Below are 22,534 nucleotides of genomic sequence, written 5' to 3' on the forward strand. Positions count from 1 at the left end.
TGAGGCACAGCACCAGGGATTGGAGTGTGGGCAGACACAGAGGGGTAGGGGGAAGAGCTGCAGATGAAGCCCTCTCTCCTCTCCCGTCTGTGTGGTGGGAGGGGAAATTGACAGGTGCTGGCTTTAAGCAGTGGGAAAGATAGTGTAACAGACACTCTCGGCGTACACAACTGCAGCCAGTAACCCTGCCGGGAAGCCATAGTCTGATCTGAATAATGTGTCCGGGTTTCAGGTGGTCTGAAACCCAAACACATGATTCCAAACCCGAACTGTCCAGGTGAATTCCAGACAGGTGGCAACCCTACGCGGTGCAGGTTAGTGTAGGGCAGCATTAGCAGCACCACAGCTGCCACTACCCACGGGTGTCACCCGGGTGCTGCGCGCAACGCCTCTGACCCCAGATGTTTTGGAACTACATTTTCCATGATGCTTATGCAGTGTAGTTGAGCATCATGGGAAATGTAGTTTCAAAACATCTGGGGTGCCAAGGTTCACCATCACTGGTCTAGGTTCACACCTATGCAGCTGCGCATAATGCATTTTTTTTAGGCACGTTTTGCCGTGCGTTTCACATTTTTAAACCTTTTTTTTATGTGCTTTTGCATGGAGTTGTCATGTATTTTTCCCCTCTTCACACCCTTGTCAACCACTGCGCGACTATATACGTATGGCGCAGCTGGGTGGGCGTGTGCGTACAGCCTTTGAGGACCGGGTTTGCAGGCGAGCCCCGCGATCGTCTCACGGAGAGGAAGAACGGGGAAATGTTAATGTAAACAAGGAATTTCCCCATTCTGCCTAGTGACAGGACACTGATCACCTCTCCCTGTAATCGGGATCAGTGTCGTGTCACACATAGCCCATCCCCCCTACAGTTAGAACACACTTAACCCCTTCACCACCAGTCACATTTACACAGTAATCAGTGCATTTTTATACCACCGATCGCTTTTTGAATGTTCCCAAAATAGCACCAAAAGTGTCCGCCTTAATGTCACACTTACGTTTAAAAAAAAAAAAAGCTGATCGCCACCATTACTAGTAAAACAGAAAGAAAAAAGCCATAAAACTAGCCTCTATTTTGGAAACGCTATAACTTTTGTGCAAACCAATCAATAAACGCTTATTGCAATTTGTTTTTACTAAAAATATGTAAAATATATATCAGCCTAAACTGTGGGGGGGATGAAATATTTGTGGGGATATTTATTAGCTTTTTTTTCCCAAAATTGTCGCTCTTTTTTGTTTATAGCGGAAAAAAAAAAAAAAAAAAAAAGACACAGAGGTGATCAAATATCACCAAAAGAAAGCTCTATTTGTGAAAAAACAAAATTTTGTTTGGGAGCCACATCACACAACCGTCAGTTAAAGCGACGCAGTGACGAATCGCAAAAAGTGCTCCGGAGCTGAAGCGGTTTAACACACTGGGCCAGATTCAGAAAGATATGCCGTTGTATCTATGCGCCTGATTCAGAAAATCAGTTACGCATAGATATGCCCAAGATCTGACAGGTGTAAGTGACTTAGGTGGCGCTTCCATATCCTTTACGCGTCGAATATGCTAATGAGCATTTGCCGATTTAGAAACGAACGACCGCCGCTTTTTTTTACGTCGTTTGCGTTTGGCTTTTTCCAGAGGAAAGTTACCCCTGCTATAGGAGGGGTAAGTGCGGCGTATCCTATGTTAAGTATGGCCGTCATTCCCGCGCCGGGTTTTGAATTTTTTTACGTCGTTTGCGAATACGGCCGGACGTAATTTACGTTAACATCGAAACCAATGACGTCATTTGGAGCAAGGCACGGTGGGATATTTTACGGACGGCGCATGCGCCATTCAACTAAAACGTCATAAACTCGGGGTCAACATAAAATGTTAATAAAACAAGCCCCCTACATCCCCATTTGAATTACGCGGCCTTACGCCGCAACACATACGCTACGCCGCTCTAACTAAGGGCGCAAGTTCTTTGTGAATAAAGAACTTGCGCCCAAAGTTAGAGCAGCGTATCGGAGATATGTTACGCGGGCCAGACAGATACGCCAATGTATCCGAATCCGGCCCACTGTATATAAACTGGTTGCTAAGGAGGGGATCGGGAAGCCAGCTGCTGCGCCCTTAACAACCTTAACACACACACAAAATTGCAAAAAATAAAAAACACAGCGTGAAGTCAACCCCCCCGGTACATACAAGGCCCTTTGGGTCTAGTATGGATTCAGAGGGGACCCACCAGGTCAACATTTTCCATAAAAATGGCGTAGGTTTCCCCCCCCCCCCCCAGGGCTGGACTGAGACAAAAATTTGGCCCTGGACTTCATCCAGAACCGGCCCACTTTAATTTTGCAAACAAGCATAAAAACAGTACATAAACTATACGCAATTGTGCAAAAAAAATATAAGTAGCATAACATGAGTCCTCACTCTCACATCTTATTATTTCACTTATTCTCCTCAATTTTTCTCATCCTCCCCACATCATTGGATGAAGTGGAGGGTGAGCCGTGCAGCCATTACTTTGACAGGCTGTCACTGAAACTGGCCCACTGAGCCATCGGCCCACCGGGAAACTCCCTGCAGTCCCAATGGCCAGTACATGCCTGCCCCCTCCAAAATGCATTCTAGACCATTATCAGAGCATGCAGCCCAGCAGGTCAGAAAAGTGGCAGGTGAGTAGACCCCCCCCCCCCCCTCACTAAACCATACCAGCATGCATTCCCTCAACATTGGGGAAATGGGTGCTTTATATGGGGGCAGTGCCTCCATTAACATAATATTCCAGCTACACTTTGGTTAACTGAAAATACCACCCTCAGGACCCATACCACCGATAGGTTCTGAAATCCTTCTTTGAGGTATCTTCCTTCCCCTGCAAAGCCCACCACTGCATTCTATGGGGGGGGGGGGGCGTATTCTATTTAACAACTCTTCCCCACTGCCCTCTCTACCAATCCACTCCTCCCTGGCTTTACTGAGTCCTGTCACGCCCGACCCTGCGCTTACTGCATTCTTTTGTCTTTTTTCTCTGGGCCTCTGTCGTGTACAGTAGGTGAACCCGATTTTGTGTCAATCTCGCTCTCTTTCTCGGCGAGATTGAGCACCTACGAGCCCCATCGCCGAGCTGGCTTGCCGCGATGGAGACAGAGCCGTCATAGAAGCGACGGGAGATCCGACTTGGATTCCCGCCAAGTCTACACGTGTGCGGCGTTTGTTATGAATCCTGAGGGGGAAGTCCCCGCCGGATTTTAAATAAAAATCCGGCATGGGTCCCCCCTCAGGAGCATACCGGGCCCTTAGGTCTGTTATGGGTTGTAAGGAGAGCCCCCCTACGCCGAAAAAACGGCGTAGGGGGTCCCCCTACGATCCATACCAGACCCGTATCCAAAGCACGCTACCCGGCCAGCCAGGAAGGGAGTGGGGACGAGCGAGCGCCCCCCCCCCCCCTCCTGAGCCGTACCAGGCTGCATGCCCTCAACATGGAGGGGTTGGGTGCTCTGGGGCAGGGGGGCGCACTGCGGCCCCCCCACCTCAGAGCACCCTGTCCCATGTTGATGAGGACAGGGCCCCTTCCCGACAACCCTGGCCGTTGGTTGTCGGGGTATGCGGGCGGGAGGCTTATCGGAATCTGGGAGCCCCTTTAATAAGGGGGCCCCCCACCCTAAGTGAATGAGTATGGGGTACATCGTACCCCTACCCATTCACCTGCAAGAAAAGTGGTAAAAACACGAATAAACCAGTGTATTAAAATATTTTATTTTTCTGCTCCGGAGGCCCCCCCTGTCTTCTTTATTAGCTCTTTTACCAGGGGGAGCTTCTTCGAACGTCTTCGGGTGGGTGGGGGCCGCCGTCTGGTTCTCTTCCACCGCCGGGGGGGGTGGCTTTTAAAAAAGCCCCCACCCCCCCGGCGGGTTTCCTCCGGCGTCTTCGGCGGGGCTCTTCTTCCGCTATCCCGACGGGTCTTCTCCGCTATCCGGGGGGTCTCGCCGCTGTTGACTCGTCGCACCCTGGTTCTTCGTCTCGCAGTCCGGTCCCTTCTTCCGTGCTGTACGTCTTCTTCCGCGTAGGTATCACATGGGTAGGTACAGAGCATGATGGGACTGTGAGGCCTATATAGGTCCGATGCAAGGCGCGCATCCGTCATTTCAGCGAGGAGGACCGGCGAGTCAACATCGGGAGAAGAAGAGAAGTGAAGAACATGACGTCACAGCGCGGAAGAAGACGTACAGCACGGAAGAAGGGACCGGACTGCGAGACGAAGAACCAGGGTGCGACGAGTCAACAGCGGCGAGACCCCCCGGATAGCGGAGAAGACCCGTCGGGATAGCGGAAGAAGAGCCCCGCCGAAGACGCCGGAGGAAACCCGCCGGGGGGGTGGGGGCTTTTTTAAAAGCCACCCCCCCCGGCGGTGGAAGAGAACCAGACGGCGGCCCCCACCCACCCGAAGACGTTCGAAGAAGCTCCCCCTGGTAAAAGAGCTAATAAAGAAGACAGGGGGGGCCTCCGGAGCAGAAAAATAAAATATTTTAATACACTGGTTTATTCGTGTTTTTACCACTTTTCTTGCAGGTGAATGGGTAGGGGTACGATGTACCCCATACTCATTCACTTAGGGTGGGGGGCCGGTATCTGGGGGCCCCCTTATTAAAGGGGGCTCCCTGATTCCGATAAGCCTCCCGCCCGCATACCCCGACAACCAACGGCCAGGGTTGTCGGGAAGGGGCCCTGTCCTCATCAACATGGGGACAGGGTGCTCTGAGGTGGGGGGGCCGCAGTGCGCCCCCCTGCCCCAGAGCACCCAACCCCCCATGTTGAGGGCATGCAGCCTGGTACGGCTCAGGAGGGGGGGGGCGCTCGCTCGTCCCCACTCCCTTCCTGGCTGGCCGGGTAGCGTGCTTTGGATACGGGTCTGGTATGGATCGTAGGGGGACCCCCTACGCCGTTTTTTCGGCGTAGGGGGGGGCTCTCCTTACAACCCATAACAGACCTAAGCGCCCGGTATGCTCCTGAGGGGGGACCCATGCCGGATTTTTATTTAAAATCCGGCGGGGACTTCCCCCTCAGGATTCATAACAAACGCCGCACACGTGTAGAATTGGCGGGAATCCAAGTCGGATCTCCCTTCGCTTCTATGACGCGCTTGCTGGGATGTGCTGTCACTATTCCAGTGAGTGCAAGATGTCGGCGAGATCTCGGCACCATGTCGCCGAGTATCAGCGCGACGCTGTCGTGCTAAAAGCACAATATCACAAACACCTACTGTAGGTAAAAATTTATTTTACCTAAAACTTGTACGATTTAGGAGATATTCACCCTGCATGCAGCCACTGATGTCAGCAGCAAATGCATTCTGGTGGATGCTGCCAGAGAGAGGAGGGGAAAAAAAAAATAAAAAAAGCCCGTCACATGTACCCCGTTTCTCCGAAAATAAGCCCTACCCCGAAAATAAGACCTAGCGTGAGTTTCTGGGATGGCTGCAATATAAGCCCTACCCCAAAAATAAGCCCTAGTTAAAGTCCTTGTAAAAACATGTAATCTGTTCTGTAAAAAGATTATATAATGTGCAGTGTGTCTCCCTTTTGTAACTTTATTGTGAAAATACCTTATTTACAGCACTGCTGGGCGCTCACATGACCCGCCGGAGCTCTTCTCCTCCCGGCTGATGTCAGCCGTTTTTTTGCCCAATAAAACTTTATCAAGCCCCTCCCACTGCAGTACTCAGAGTGGGGCTGACGTCATTGGGGATCTTGGCCCCTCCCTCTGCAGTATTTGGAGTAGGGAATAAGAGCTCCAGCGGCTCACATGAGCGGCACTGTAAGTAAGGTATTTTCCACAATATTGTTACACAAGGAGACACACTGCACATATTATCTTTTTACAGAACAGATTACATCATTTTATAAGGTCTTTAAACAAAGGTTTATTTTTGGGATTACAGAATTTCACAATGCTGACTCCAGAGCTGACAGGGGGAGAAACTTTATTGTACATACCATAAATAAATAAGACATTCCCTGAAAATAAGCCCTAGTGTGTTTTTTGTAGCCAGAATTAATATAAGACCCAGTCTTATTTTCGGGGAAACACGGTAGTCATCGTGTCTCTGGCCACTTAGGCTTGATTCACACCTATGCATTGTTTGCATTTTGCAAAAAATTGGGCGCTTGCTGAGAAAGAATATTCAGCCATCACCACATGGCTTTATTAGCTATCAGATAGAGGCTAGGTTTAAGGAAGAGCAAAGTTAAAAAGTGGCTGAAGACCAGAGATGAGCCAACCCCAACAAGTTATGGCTAGAGGTAGTGAACCTCCATCAGTCACCTACAATCTAGTGAGGGGGGGGGGGGTGTAAGAAGGATTTATATAGACCTTATGACATCCCAGTATGCTTTGGGTGGCAATGACCTAATTACCCCGCCCCTTGTGTCATCACTACCTGGAATATGCTGGGACTGTGAGGTCATAAGAGGCCTATATAAATTGTTGCGCACCGCACACCCGGCATTACAGCAGGAACGAGCGTCGTGGCAACATCGGAAGAGAAGGCGGCGATGAGGAAGACCAGGCTGGCCGCCGCTAGTAAAAGAGCTGCAAGAAGATGGTGACGGCCAGCCCCGAAGAAGGCACCGGAGCGCAGGAGAAAAGAGCGGAGAAGACCCCTGAAGTCAGAAGACCCCTGGAGAGCGGAGAAGTCAGTAGACCCCCAGAGCTGACTAATGAAGGATTTAAAAAAAAACCTGTGTAGTGTTTGACACTTTTCCTACCGGTGAATGGGTAAAGGGGGCTCCCAGATTCTGATAAGCCCCCCGCCTGCAGACCAACACCCAGGGTTGTCGGGAAGAGGCCTTTGTCCCCAACATGGTGGACAAGGTGCTTTGGGGTGGGGGGCACAGTACCCTCCCTGCCCCAAAGCACCCCCCCCCCCCCCCATGTTGAGGGCATGTGGCCTGGTGTAGGAGGGGGACGCTCGCTCACCCCCCTTCCTGACCTGCATGCTCAGATAAGGGGAATCCCCCACACAGGGGAACAGTGTGGGGGATCCAGACCCTTAAGATCCATACCAGACCGAAGGGTCTGGCATCATCCTGGGGGGGAACCTCACGCAAAAAAAAGTTTTAATTTTTGCGGGAGTTCCCCTTTAAGATTATCCGCACATGAGTGGCCCTGCAAGTCAGATCATCTTCATCCGACTTCTGGTGCAACCTCTATTCGAGTCAATGGGCTCCCATAGGGAACCATTGATTTTGAATATAAAAGTAAAAAATGCTGCTTTTTCGTGGCGTCTGTACTAGCTTTACAGCCAGTTTTTTTAAAATGTCAGTGGGAATGAGGCCTTATAGGTAACAGGGATAGCACGATTGACTCACAAGGTGAATTCTCAGTGGTTTTTCTGTTTGCTCTCATCTTTTAGTTGCTGTAAAAGGATTCGTCAAACTTTAGGCATATCACACGATTGGGCCAATACAAAATACTGGGGGCAGGATAATAGCCTTGCAAGTAAAAGTCCTATCCTAGCCCATCAAGGATAACCTGCTCTGTATTTTTGGGTGGAAACCCATTTCTGACCAGCTTAAATGTTAAGCCACGAAGCTGATTTTAGGCTTTATGTTGGGAATAAAAGCTAGGAGACAGGATTTAGGAAAATTATTTATTTAAATATTTGCAGTTTTAAGGTTAGAAGTTTGACTCCTGCGGTAAATCCACAAGCCTAGAACAGCAACAGCCACAGACCCAACAACCCCAGCAGTTACTAGCGCTCTAGCCAGGTCCAATGTGGAGTAATCTGATGGATCAGTACCTATGAAGGAAAGAGGGAAACAATCAGTTGAGATTCAAGAATTCAATTTTTAAGTCAACACCTCCACCCACTTCCCAGATTGATTACCTTCCAGTTTTAAGATTTCTTTATTATCCACAGAAACAAAAGCAACAGGTCCTTGAGAAGTCACTGTGTTCTTCAGAGAAAGTTCAGCCATTCGCCCTAAAAAAAAAAAAAAAAAAAAAAAAAAAAAAAAAACACCCCACACACTTAAAATGTTATAGTAGATGTAATTTAAGATTTTAAAGTGAGTTTTATGAAAAGCAAGATTCTGCCACCAGTCACACTTGAATACTCACTTCTCCTTTGACCACAAGAAACCACACAGCTGTCCCTGGCAGATGGAACACAAACAGAAGCACTGCAGTGGAAGTATACCTGAAGACAAGTTTATACACAATTAAATCACAGCAAAGCAATAGATAAAATGCATACAAGACATTGTATTCATTTACCAGTCCTTCAAGGGCAAGCTGGGTGGTGGAGTCCACAAATGTGAAGGTGCTGAGCAAAAAGCGCTGGTAGTAGCTTGGTATAGGTACAGCCTGTGAAGGAGCTCCGACAGGAATTAGTTGGCTCAAGTAGTTGTCTCCATTGAAAGGGCAACTGAAACCGAAAGACTGGAGAATTGAGATCTGCACAAGGTAGACGGGATAACTTCCATTCTACAGATTCCATTACTCACCTGTCAAACAAGATGGGCCATTGAGGAAGGGGCATAGGATCTGCAGAGCTGGTGGCCCAGCAGTCATTCAAGACAAGGACCAGGTTTGGATCTGTTCTGCCGATGATGCGAACCTCCAGGTAGACTGGGTCTCTGAGCACTTTGACCACAGGGTACTGGGCATCAGTGTAGTATGAGGCATAGTCGAAATCTGCATTACATAACAAATGTGTTACACAAGGGCAACAAGTTTTTTTATAAAGTTCTTAAATGGTTGGGTTCAGGGACCCTTGAAAGAAAGTCCCTCTTGCTTGACAAAAAAGGAATTCCTGCAATGAACAAACACCCTTTAACCCTGGGGGAAGGGGCACTACAAATACCCAACCCTGGGGAAGCTAGCCCTAAGAGGAAGGCACAAGGCCTTATTGATAGCTGAAGAGTTTTACATCCTAAAAGTGAAAAACCATTTAATGGAAGAATATGCAAGTCATGTGATGAGATGAAGCAGAAGCCATCAAGTCAGGGGGTAGTCGAAAGTAGCATAGTGTTCAGTGCAATCAGCAATAGTTTGAAACTGACACCAATGGGCACCATTACTACCCCCCCCCCCCCCCAGGGCCGGACTGGGAATGAAAACCAGCCCTGGAAATAATTTCATACCAGCCCCACAGCATTAATATACCAGCCCAAAAAAAAGAGAGAAATCCATGAGAGAGCCAGAGAGGGGCCGGGCTGCCATAATTGCGGCCTTATCACCCATAAATATGGCCTTATCAGCACCCATAAATGCAGCAATATCAGCACCCATAAATGCAGCAATATCAGCACCCATAAATGCAGCAATATCAGCACCCATAAATGCAGCAATATCAGCACCCATAAATGCAGCAATATCAGCACCCATAAATGCAGCAATATCAGCACCCATAAATGCAGCAATATCAGCACCCATAAATGCAGCAATATCAGCACCCATAAATGCAGCAATATCAGCACCCATAAATGCAGTAATATCAGCACCCATAAATGCAGTAATATCAGCACCCATAAATGCGGCAATATCAGCACCCAATAATGCAGAGGAATCGTGCGGTGTATCATGGGCGGCACTGGGCAGAAAGGCAGAGTGGAATGGAACATCAGACAGTTACTGCACGCAGTGGTACACATACAGGTCACACTCACTGGCAGTGGCACTGTGATGGTCAGGGACACGCAGCTGTGCAGGGATACAGTCCTCTGCCAATGCTGCGCCAGTGTCTCTGACACTGTACAGGGGAGAGAGGGAGTAGGATCACCAGCGGCTCTGTCTGCTTAGCACATCACACAATCGCACATGATGATGACTTTAAGGCCTCTGTCACACTGGGGCGGTGGGGGCATCGGCAGTAAAGCGCCGCTATTTTTAGCGGCACTATTCAGCCGCTAGCGGGGTGCTTTTAATGGCCGCAAAGCGCCGCTTTGATTTCAATGGGCAGGGGCGCTTTAGGAGCCGCTCCTACTGCGCCTCAAAGATGCTGCTTGCAGGAAATTTTTTAATGTCCTGGCAGCGCACCACTCCAGTGTGAAAGCACTTGGGCTTTCACACTGGAGTGAATGGAACCACTCTTTCAGGGCACTCTGCAGACGCTATTTTTTGCGTTATAGCGCCTGCAAAGCGCCTCAGTGTGAAAGGGGTCTTAGACTACTTTCACACTGAGGTACTTCGCAGGCGCTACAAAATAGCGCCTTCAAAATGCCCTGAAATAGCCTCTCTTCTCACTCCAATGCGAAAGCATCTTTGAGGCCCTGTAGGAACGGTGTATACACTGCTTCTAAAGCGCCCCTGCCCATTGAAATCAATGGGCAGCGGCGCTGAACCGCCAGCAAAGCGCTGCTGCAGCGGCGCTTTGCGGGCGTTTTTTTTTATCCTTTTGGACCGCTAGCATTGTGCTGGCAGGACACTCAAAAAAGTCTTGAGGCGCCCTGCTAGCGGCTTAATAGCGCCGCAAAAACGACAGTAAAGCGATGCTAAAATAGCGACACTTTACTGCCGACGGCGCAACGCCCCAGTGTGAAAGTAGCCCAAGTCACATGCCCCTCCCCCCATCCTCTGAGATTATTATACAGATTTCAATTTTACTGCAAGGGCAGCAAAGGTAGGTGACAGAGAGAGAAGGGGGGTGCAGATATGGGACACTGGGATGGGAGCACAGGGGGACACTGGGATGGGGGAGGGGAGTACGGGGGGGGACACTGGGATAGGGGAGGGTAGTACGGGGGGGGCACTGGGATGGGAGCACAGGGGGGACACTGGGATGAGGGAGGGGAGTACAGGGGGACACTGGGATGGGGGAGGACACTGGGATGAGGGAGGGGAGTACAGGGGGACACTGGGATGAAGGAGGGGAGTACAGGGGGACACTGGGATGAGGGGGGGGGGGGGGAGTACAGGGGGACACTGGGATGAGGGAGGGGAGTACAGGGGGACACTGGGATGAGGGACACTGGGATGGGGAGGAGATCACAGGGGGGGACACTGGGATGGAGGGGAGTACAGGGGGGGACACTGGGATGAGGGAGGGGAGTACAGGGGGACACTGGGATGAGGGAGGGGAGTACAGGGGGACACTGGGATGAAGGAGGGGAGTACAGGGGGGACACTGGGATGAAGGAGGGGAGTACTGGGATCAGGTGATGGAGAACTTTTCATACAGAATCGCCCCTCCCTGTACATTGTATAACCCCCCCCCCCCCCCCCCCCCCAATTGTCCTATCCTGTCCGTCCCCTCTAATATTAGAAAAATACCTTGTGCTCCAGCCTCCAAGTCGACACTTCTCCTCTGCGGCTCTCTCCCTATCCCCTCACTCGTGACCCTGCAGAGACATCGTGGGCTGTCCTGGCGCCGCGCGGGAAGATGGAACATGTGACGTCCCGACGTTTGTTTCTCCTGCTCGGCTCCTCCCCTTAGACACATGATCAGTGATGCTGGCGCTGCTCACTGATTGGCTAGGTAAGAAGGGAAGTGCGGCGAGGAGCATGGCGGCCGCAACCCGCCGGCCTGCGGCTGCTTTTAGCTAAGGCAGTGACAGTCTGGAGCTAGTCAAAAGCAGCCCCAGGAAACTCAGTGCAGCCGACACCCGTGCACAATTGAAAAGAGCGGCGGCGGCGATGGCGGCCGCAACTACGGCCGCCGCTGATTGTATTTGATTGACAGGCAGAAAAGCAAGCGGCCTACTGGGAATTTTCCCGGTATCCCGGTAGGCCAGTCCGGCCCTGCCCCCCCCCCCAATGGGGCATAGTTTATTCCTGATGCCAGGACATTTTCTACTCCAACCAGCCAACCCCTGCCCCTAGAGCAGGGGGTCTCAAATTGGTGGCCCTCCAGCTGTTGCAAAACTACAAGTCCCATGAGGCACTGAAAGGCTGACAGTTACAAGCATGACTCCCACAGGCAGAGGCATGATGGAACTTGTCGTTGTACAACAGCTGGAGGGCCGCCAGTTTGAGATGCCCTAGAGCAGTGGTCATCAACCCTGTCCTGCAGGGCCCACTAACAGGCCAGGTTTGCAAGATAACTGAAATACATCACAGCTGATATCATTTTCTCCTCAGTGACTGCAGTATTCTAGTCTGCATCTCCCCAAGGTAATACATAAAACCTGGCCTGTTAGTGGGCCCTGCAGGACAGGGTTGATGACCACTGCCCTAGAGCATGGGTCTTCAAACTACGGCCCTCCAGTTGTTAAGGAACTACAATTCCCATCATGCCTAGTCATGTCTGTGAATGTCAGTGTGTTACCATTCCCTTAATGGGATGTGTAGTTCTACAACATCTGGAGGGCCGTAGTTTGAGGATCCCTGCCCTAGAGTAAGAAAGGCAGTAAACTCAGAAAGTTGGCGAGCCCTGCATTACAGTAATGGGCACTAGACTAGTGGAAGCATATTGGTTAATTCTAGCAAGCTGAAGACTTCTCACCTTGTGCAATCCTCATCTCCAGCTCAAGAGGACCAGATGTACTGACAGGAAGAGGTGGTGGCAAAGTGTTGACTGTAAAACTCAGCAGTGGCACAATACCAGTTTGAATGAAGCTGCACTGCACAGTCACCCTAGAGAAACAGTACAGTATTAGATACAGTGCCCCCTAATACCCATCACGTTCGTACTACAGCAGGATCGGTCATCTTACCTCATTGTACTGTCCCTAGTAATAGAAGATCCTTGCCAGGTCTGGATTTGTCTACCAGCTTCAATAGTAGCTTCATAGTTCATTGGACCATTGGGCACCTGGGTGAAGAAAAGTTTAAAATTCCAACAAACCAGGATAGGCAATCAATGAGCTTTTAAAAGCAATACCATCCACCAGAAGTCTTTATATTTCAATACGAGACAGAAAATTGCAACGGGTGGCTTTTTGTACACCACAAGAAGCCTACAGAAGTGTCTGTTAAGCAGGTTTTAGATAAGCAAAGGAGTAGGGTTAATGGGGCAGTAAAGTATTGGAATACCAATTAAGCCAGTTCATGAAGGTAATAGTTAGATCACTCATGAATGGAACAGCCATACTAAACTGGCTGAATTCCAACTGGTCTATAGCAAACTTTAATTTATGCTGAATGACTGACCCAACCAAGAAAGGGGCCTTCAGGATGGCCTCTTGCCTACGGGCTCCGACTTTTAATGGAATGCTACTCTTTGGGAGGTGTACCTGGAGGACCCTTTGAGTGGCCTTGCTTTGGATCCAGGTCCATGTCTCCTCAAAACAGATTTGGGTCCTTTGTTCCCAAACCAGCAATGACTTTAGACTGAGACTAAGCAGATGTTAATATGATCATCTCAAAGAAACCCAATACTGGGATCTCCTATATTCTGTTAAGCAGAACAGTCATTTATGTGCCTCCTATTGTTGATTGGAGTCACCCACCGTCCCTTGGTTCAACAAGAAGGTAAGCAGTTGGATCTCCATGGACCGTTTATGCTTCTGATAATATGCAACATATACAGAGTTGTGGGCTTCGTGCCAAATGGGCACCGAGTCACTTAGATGGCCAGTTTAATTAGCTCAACGACTAGGTTTAGTGGCTGTTCCTTAGCTATATTTCTTTACAGTTTGCGTTGAGGGTAATGTGATCAGGCACTACCTGATCTGTGCTATAAATGGGTACGCATTGTCAATAAAGCGAGTTTCAGTTAGCATTAAAAGCTAGTGTCTCATGGATGCTCATCTATACTGATGGAAGCACCCAAGTTGGGTGCTGGACAGTTCCGTTACAACAATCTTTAGAAGCAAGTAATACTGAAGTTCAAAGGTGTCATCCTCACCATTTCAGGCAAAGAAGCTGAACCAATATTCACCTTTACCAAGTAAGGTCAAAGCCTAAAGACCAGAATTGTAGCCAAGAGTTTATAAAGACCAAGAACTGCAGTTGTAAGGTCTCAAATGTATAATAGAGCATGTGTAAAGCTAAAGCGTGGTACAGATCGGATGTATATAGAGCATGTGTAAAGCTAAAGCCTGGTACAGATCGGATGTATATAGAGCATGTGTAAAGCTAAAGCCTGGTACAGATCGGATGTATATAGAGCATGTGTAAAGCTAAAGCCTGGTACAGATCGGATGTATATAGAGCATGTGTAAAGCTAAAGCCTGGTACAGATCGGATTTTCCACAGACAAAGCATAGGACTTTTGTCTGAAGGGCGTTGGCCGTGAACTTGAATTTCATATAAAAAAAACGGCAAAGAATTGTCGTCCAACAGAAGCTAGGCGTTTTTCAGCTCTTTAGTGCCACCCTTTGGGCAACTTTTGCCAATGTGGTCTTATGGTGAGCATTGCTTCTGAGCATGTGCGTTTGTACTTTGGCTAATCCGACATCACACATTTGTTGAAGGAAAATCACTGCTCAAGGTGGGTCTGCTATAGGGTCATACACAGGTGTAGGATTCCAAGGGTGCTGGCAGTGCACTAGGCAAGCATTGGCGTAAAATGAAGGATGGATGGCCGCACTCCAAACCAAACAGGTTGTCTTTATTTAAACGAACAGCAAAAACATACCAGATCACAGCAACAGAAACAGGAGGATAACCGACGTTTCGCACTGACTTAGTGCTTATTCATGGCTGAATTTGTTGTTGGAAAATCTGACAATTGTCTAATGGAGTTAACAAACGGTTGGATTTTTCAACAAAACCCTTTCAAAACACAATTTCCGTCGGAAAATCCGATCGTGTGTACAGGCCTTTTGCTCTGCTAGCACCACAAGGGTCAGACTGCTATAGTCAGGCTGTGTTGCAATACCTACCTGATATGCTGTGGCGCAGGATAGTGGGAACCTGAACACTACAAATGAGTTACTGTTATCTATGGCCAGTCCACTGCAGGAGTCCAATCCAATCACCCTGACGGAGTCCAGATACAGAGAAGGCACGGTCAGTTCACTGGACACTGCAATCACCATGTTGCCATCAAATCTGCACTGTGTGGTCACTGTAGAAAACAAGATTGGGTTGTCACCATGTAGACTAGACATAAAATGATTGAGTCACTGCAGTATTTCCAAATAGTCTAATCCAGTGATGGTGAACCTTGGCACCCCAGATGTTTTAGAACTACATTTCCCATGATGTTCATGTACTCTGAAGTGTATTTGAGCATCATGGGAAATGTAGTTCCAAAACATCTGGGGTGCCAAGGTTCACCATCACTGGTCTAATCTAACCCACATCTGTAGATGAGTTTGATTGCAGTGAAGATCATAGAAAGTCTTATGGACACCCAGAGGGTTGTCCATTGTACCCATAAGAGCAATAAGTGTGGCTTAGTCCAAAATAAGTCAAGCTGGCAAGACACCATTGTGAAAACATTTTAACAAACACATACTAGACTTTGCTTCAAGTCACCCAATTATGAAATTCAATCTTAAAGTGCCTTTAGCTAAGGTACTAGCAACCTTATCTGACAAAAAGTAAACTACAGGCTGGCCCTAGGCATGTTCAGGCTGATACGGCTACCCAACATCCAACTTACACTTGTCACCAAAGAAACAGGGCATTGTAGCATCGCTCGGGGAGTAGCAGCATCCCATTGCAGCACAGGAGTCACTGGTTACAGGTGTGTCAGCACAGGACAGTTTGTCTTCTTTAGCAACGGCAGAGCAGACATCAGGGCTGGGGGCATCCAGGGCTTCTATACAAGAAAGGAGAGCAACATGCAGTACATCTAGGACTTTAGAGATTAAAGAGAGATGTACCCTGTCCCAATAACTACCCCCCATAATGAAGCTACATTGTGCCCTCAATCCAGGGGACAATGGCATGAGGGTTCCCGATATTACTGTACCAACCCCCCCTCCCATTTAGAAGATTAGACATGTTACCATCCTGTATTGGACATCTCTTCTCCGTCTTGTATTGGTCAACTGCACCATCAACAATGTCTTCCAGAAGCAGCACCATCATATATTCCCCATCCTAGAGAAAAAATAAAAAGCATGCATTACAACTTCAGTGGGGGGGGGGGGGGCTCACAGGGAGTAGAAGGTGCCCCGACATTAGGAGGAAACAAAGCCGTATGCTTTGTGGTCAGTGGGAGAAACACCATCCCAAAAGCCAGATCAAGGCAAGCAAAGGGCCACTTTGCCTGCAGGTTTGGAGACTCCCTGCATCACCCAAGTTGAGTTGTCTCAGTCCATTCTGCCAAAGCCTGCTGATCCAAGTCTAAAGCTTCCATCTTACCCAGGAGTATGGCACTTGACATGTTAAGGACCGATCCTCAGATTAGTGACCACCCCTTGCATAACCTACCCCACCTCCCACTTTTCCAATAAACGACTGGCAACATTGTGGAGTAAAATTGGCCTTACGGCCTATTTAACAAATTCTATAATTAACATAAACAGTTTTTTTAAATAACTTTATACAAAACTTTACAACATCCTTGTGGTCTGAGAGACCACAACTCCAATTGGACACTGGGGCAATAAACTATTTAACTTTGGCCTCAGTCGCAAGCCCCCAACTCAGAGGCAGTACACCTGTCCGCAGTGACCTACATGTCAACTCCTTCCTGGTCAACCGAAAGGTACCCGTAACCCCCATACCACCTATGGGTACCACCGTTTTTCCTAAAACTTCCTGCCTTTTCTCCTCTTTTAGAGACCCAACACCGCCCCCGCCCCCTTCCTGCAACATGGGGAGGGTGGGTGGGACGCTTCTCCCTTGCTGCAAGATGGAGGAGTGACGCTACGTCACTTCCAGGCTAATATCCCAGCAGCCACTCCTATTCCCTTAAAGAACCTCCTGTTCTAGACCACGTTTCCCTGAACTGTCCCTTCCTGTCACGTCATCCCTCCTCCTATCGTTTCCCTCTCAGCTCCGGGACTCTTTACACTTATAGCTAGCACAGGTCAAGCCAGAATTTTTGTTTTGGGTAACGAAGGGTTAGAGTACTGCCCAGTTTGGAAGTTCTCCCTTCACTTCTGTCCTGAAGATGCTACAAGTGAAAACTTCTAAAGGGACATCATTGCCTCAGAGAGATGTCACCAGGCATTGTCATTAATAAACCTAGGCAGTCTGGTCTACAGAACCAAAGTTCTGGCTATACATACACCCAATCTATACTAGTAATGCATTCATTGGAACAGGTTTATAGTTTTAGGATTCTATTGGGAACCTAGAACTTTGAAATGAGTTGTCCGATGACAGCATCAAAAAAGCCCAAGTCAGTGATGTCAGGCTTACCTCTTCCCTTACGTAGCATCCATCATAGGCAGCAGCGATCACCATTGTGTTATTGGATCCATGACTCACCCAGATCCCACAAGCAGAGTCATTGGCAGGATCCTGAAATTCATCCTGGATATCTGAACAAAAACATAAAATCTTATGTAGATTTCTAAAGGCACATTATACCAAACCAAAGTGTCACACAGTGGCTGGAGCGCCGCCCCCTCTGGTGGCTCCGCCACTGAAATAACACATTGCATTAATGTATGTTATTGTTGCCAGCTGCTGCTGTTCTAATTCAGATGTCCGGAAATTGAGCGCCGACCACCTGAATAACGGCAGCTGGTTGGCTGTGCGGAAGTGCCAGCGGCTCTGATGGGCTTTCCGAGTACAGCCCTCGTCTCCTGGAAGCTTATCCTCGGAAAGTACGGGGGGTGCATTAGCACAAGATTGTTAGACCAACCAAACCACTGAGACTTCTTGTTAAACAGTGTATTCAAAAAAAAAAAAAAAAAAAAAAAAAAAAAAGCATTTAGCAGTTTATCGAGAAAGAAAAAAAACAAAAAAACAAAAAAACACTACACATTTGCACGTACCGTATGAGAACAGACATATGGAATATACAAATGCAGGGTCAGGGCATAGTAACACTTTAGGGCAGATGAATCAAGTAGCATTTACTTCTTGAAATCCATCTGCCCTTAACCCAGGCAGATATGCTTAGCTGAGAAAGCCCCTCCTCCCCCTGGGATGACATTTTGATCCAAGCCAGAACTAAATAGGACGGTATATTTACTGTATTACATCCACCCCCCCCCCCCCACCCAATAGTAATGTTGACTGAACAGTTTAGTTATATTTACCCCATTCACCATCATTGCACATTTACTGTTAAATTAGGAGTATAGGCAAAATTGTCCCCATTTTGGAGTAAGGAAGGGTTATAACCTATCCGTTTATTTTTTGCCATCTGTGTCCCATTAGGGAGATTTCCCTTTACTTCCTGTTCCATATAAAAAAAAGCAGCAAGGAAACACCTGCAAATTAATGGAATCCCTGGGGACCCCCAGGTCACCAGAAATTGTGTCCTCTTTGGAAGATGACACCCCCTTACTTTTCTGGGGACTACCAGGGCTTTTTTTCTTAGAGAATAGGTGCAGGAACTCCCTCCTGAGTCACCTCGTGTGTCCACCCCCTACCCACCTCCGAGCACCATTCCTTGGTTCCACCCACCTCCGAGCACCATTCCTTGGTTCCACCCACCTCCGAGCACCATTCCTTGGTTCCACCCCCTACCCACCGTTCCTTGGTTCCACCCCCTACCCATCTCCAAACACCATGACATACATTCAGAGCTGGAGGTGCCGAAACCGCGTTCCTGCTGAAAAAAAAGGGGGGGCCATGGGTACAACCCAAGACTTTTTACTACTATGCAGGTAGAAGGCATAGGCACACCATCCAGCCCCATGGCCAGCAGCCTGTTATAAAAATCTGTAGATCTTCATGCATCATGGGTAGGGCTGCCCATTCATTGCAAGGGGATGCCCTGGAATCTGGGGGGGGGGGGCAGCTGCCCCATATCTCCCCACTTCCTGTTTTGTTTGTGGTACAGGAAGTGAAATCTCCCCAATGGGATAGATTGGTAAGGGTAGGAGAAATAATCTTGAGTGCACTTTGTAATAAGGAGGTGTACCCATCCAGTCACTAGATCTTTAATATCTCAGGACATTGGCTACATTCTAGTGCAGATCCTGGATAATATCACACTGATCCCTATTCATCATGTGTTACTCCCATCCTCCATGTACTGTGAACTACCAGCCAATTAGTAGGAACAGCATCCCTACTTTTGGCAATTTCCACCCTTAAACTAAAAATAATTGAATTAAAAAAAAAAAAAAAAAAAAAAAAAGGGGGGGGGGGGGGGGGAGAAGAAGGGGGCAGGGGGACGACTTACCCAACACTTTCAGGGAAGAGGTGGCCCCTCCGTTGGGCATAGAAAAGGACAATTCCATCTTGTCCAGAGCACAGTGGAGGAGCGAGGAGCTTTCAAAGTGTCCATTGGCCTCACACAGCAACCAGGACAGACTGAAGCTCCACAACAGCAGTGCTAAGCCCATTCCTGTCCTGGAAGATCCCATCTTGATGATCACTTGTAATCCTGACCCTCAGCCCTGACCTGAGATTTATACCCTGGAGAGAGGGCGGGGCTTCAGTCTGATTGGTCAGGGACTGCTATGCACACAGGTGATCCTTATACTTGCAAAGGTGGCCGAGAACTGCTGATTGTGGGTCTCTTCATACCAATCAAGGCTCATGTTCTGGGAGGATTAAATAAAAAAAGAGCAGAATTTGTTACTTTGTATTTTTTCCTTTTTTTTATTTTATTTTTTTGCTCCTTTTTCATGTCCCATAAATGTGCAAAAATTGGGTCTGATTTATGAAAACTGGAGCAAAGAAAGAAAACAAAATGGGTCTCTTCTCCAGAGCAGCCAATAATCCTCACCCAAGAGATCAGATTTTGGTTTAGTTTCCAGTTTCCAATGTCCGGCCCTCAGGCTCCATTCACATCTATGCATGTTGATTTTGAGCGTTTCTGCGGTGCTTGCTGCGTTTTTTGGACACACGTTTTTACCGTGATTTTGTTGCGATTTGCGTTTTGTTTCTATTTATTTTTTACACTGTATATAGCTGGTTGCTAAGGAGGGGGTCTGATTAGAGCCACAGGCTCTAATAAACTTTAAAATAGGGTGGGCTCGGAATGCAGAGCATTGCGCTCGGAGCTCACCCAAGTGTGTTAGAGAGCAAATGAAAATTTATTTTCTAACGCTGACCCACCTCTCCGCCAATCAGGAAGCGCGGGTCTGATACCCATCACCTGATTGGCTGACAGCACAGGCAAACCTATTAGACGCCTAGCAGGAGGAAAGAAGAAAGGCGCACGGTGGAAGCATGGAAGACACTACCCGCTGCCGTCACCCGCTGTCTGACCTGCCACCAAGATGGGGTAAGTTGCCGGTCAGACGAGTGGGCGGGGGGGGGGGGGGGGGGGGGGGGGGCTAGTTAAATGGGGCACAGTGGCTGCAATTGATGGAACAGTGGCAGCATTTGATGGCACAGTGGCTGCGTTTGATGGGCACAGTGGCTGTGTTTGATGGACACAGTGGTTGCGTTTGATGGCACAGTGACAGCGTTTGATGGGCACAGTGGCAGCGTTTGATGGGCACAGTGGCAGTGTTTGATGGACACAGTGGCTGTGTTTGATGGACACAGTGGCTGTGTTTGATGGGCACAGTGGCTGCATTTGACGGGCACAGTAACTGCGTTTGACGGGCACAGTGGCTGCGTTTGACGGGTTCAGTGGCTGCGTTTGATGAACACAGTGGCTGAGTTTAATGGCACAGTGACAGCATTTGATGGGCACAGTGGCTGCGTTTGATGGGCACAGTGGCTGCATTTGATGGGCACAGTGGCTGCGTTTGACGGCACAGTAGCAGCGTTTGATGGGCACAGTGGCTGCGTTTGATGGGCACAGTAGCAGCATTTGATGGCACAGTGGCTGCGTTTGATGGCACAGTAGCAGCATTTGATGGGCACAGTGGCTGCGTTTGATGGCACAGTATCAGCGTTTGATGGGCACAGTGGCAGTGTTTGATGGGCACAGTCAGCTGCAGGAGCTCTGCTTTAAAATTGTGAACACTCGTGGAATGATGACAAATTATGGTGCTTAAAAATATCTATAGGTGACACTTCATCAGCCTTTACAGCACGGGTGTTCAACCTGTGGCCCTCCAGCTCTTGTAGAACTACAAGTCCCATGAGGCATTGCAAAGCTGATAGTTACAAGCCTGACTCCCAAAGGCAGTGGCATGATGGGAATTGTAGTTCAGCAACAGCTGGAGGGTCACAGGTTGAGCACCTATGCTTTACAGATACCAGTTCAGAGTTACACAGGAGATCTGGTGATGGAATTATTTCTCTCACTATAATGTCCGTGGCGATATCTCACGTGTGATCCGAATGCTGGTTATGTATGCGTGTGCGACCTACGTATTCATACTGGGGTGTTTTAAATACACTTTATATTTTTTTAATTTTATTACTCATTTTTTTAATCAAACGTTTTTATTTCCCACAAAGATGTACAATTTTCCAACACACAAACATATTTCCATTGTTCAGTACAATCATTCCACGTGTGACATGCGTAGGTAATACATAAAGGTTCCTAGTCAGTTATAGAGACTGTTACCATGTAGTGATACAGTTGTTTTTTTCGGGGGACCAACATACCGTTTGCAATTATATATAGTTGAAGATAGCGATATATATGAGACACAGGCCCAGTAGGGCGGCACGTGAAAGAGGGAGATGTGCTCTGTAGTGCCACACACACGTGTCTGATGCATTGGGCCACCAACATTTTATTACTTATTTGATTTACATTTTTATTTCCTGGTCCTACCCTGCCAACCTACCAGATTGAAATTTACTGACACAATACTTGGTATACTTGGACAGAGGGGGTGGTGGTGGGCGTGGAATCCGTGGGCAGAGGGGTGGCGGTGAACGTGGTATACGTGGGCAGAGGGGTGGCTGTGGACGTGAAATCCATGGGCAGAGGGGTGGCTGTGGACGTGGTATACGTGGGCAGATGGGTGGCTGTTGACGTGGAATCTGTGGGCAGAGGGGTGGCGGTGGACGTGGTATATTTGGGCAGAGGGGTGGCGGTGGACGTGGTATACTTGGACTTTGCAAAAGCATTCAATACAGCTGCACACACACGGCTCATGTGTAAGGTAAAGTCTACAGGATTGGAAATATCAGTTTGTAAATGGATAGAAAACTGGCTAAGAGACAGAATTCAGAGAGTCGTGGTTAATGATTCTTACTCTGAATGGTCCAAGGTTCTCAGTGGTGTACCCCAAGGTTCAGTGTTGGGACCCTTACTTTTTAATATCTTTATAAATATCGGGTCTGGGATTAAAAGTAACATTTCTGTCTTTGCAGATGACACCAAGCTATGCAGTGGAATAACGTCCTCACAGGATGTCTCCAATTTACAAGCCGACCTCAATGCTCTGTCTGATTGGGCGACTATGTGGCAGATGAGGTTTAATGTTGATAAATGTAAAGTTCTGCACTTGGGGACTAAGAATATTCATCATACATACTAGGGGGAGTACAACTGGGGGAATCTGTAGTGAAGAAGGATCTGGGGGGATCCATAGTGGAGAAGGATCCGTGGGGGGGATCCGCAGTGGAGAAGGATCCGTGGGGGGGATCCGTAGTGGGGGGAGATCCGTAGTGGAGAAGGATCCGTGGGGGAGATCCGTAGTGGAGAAGGATCTGTGG

At 48.4% G+C, this 22,534-nt stretch overlaps 1 protein-coding gene across 1 annotated transcript; it reads right to left on the reverse strand.

Annotated features, from left to right (window-relative positions):
• Positions 1 to 7,644: 7,644 nt before the first annotated feature.
• Positions 7,645 to 19,320, reverse strand: LOC120935796 (zona pellucida sperm-binding protein 4-like). Its single transcript, XM_040347858.1, has 12 exons — positions 19,137 to 19,320; positions 17,195 to 17,316; positions 15,832 to 15,925; positions 15,483 to 15,641; positions 14,758 to 14,942; positions 12,646 to 12,743; positions 12,435 to 12,565; positions 8,497 to 8,686; positions 8,267 to 8,417; positions 8,111 to 8,189; positions 7,878 to 7,973; positions 7,645 to 7,790 (listed from the first exon to the last, which is right to left on the reverse strand). The coding sequence occupies exons 1-12, from the start codon at positions 19,318 to 19,320 to the stop codon at positions 7,645 to 7,647; spliced, it is 1,635 nt and encodes a 544-aa protein (XP_040203792.1).
• Between the last annotated feature and the right edge of the window lie 3,214 nt (positions 19,321 to 22,534).

The sequence above is a fragment of the Rana temporaria genome, chromosome 4, assembly GCF_905171775.1.
Source record: "Rana temporaria chromosome 4, aRanTem1.1, whole genome shotgun sequence".
Lineage (NCBI taxonomy): Eukaryota > Metazoa > Chordata > Amphibia > Anura > Ranidae > Rana > Rana temporaria.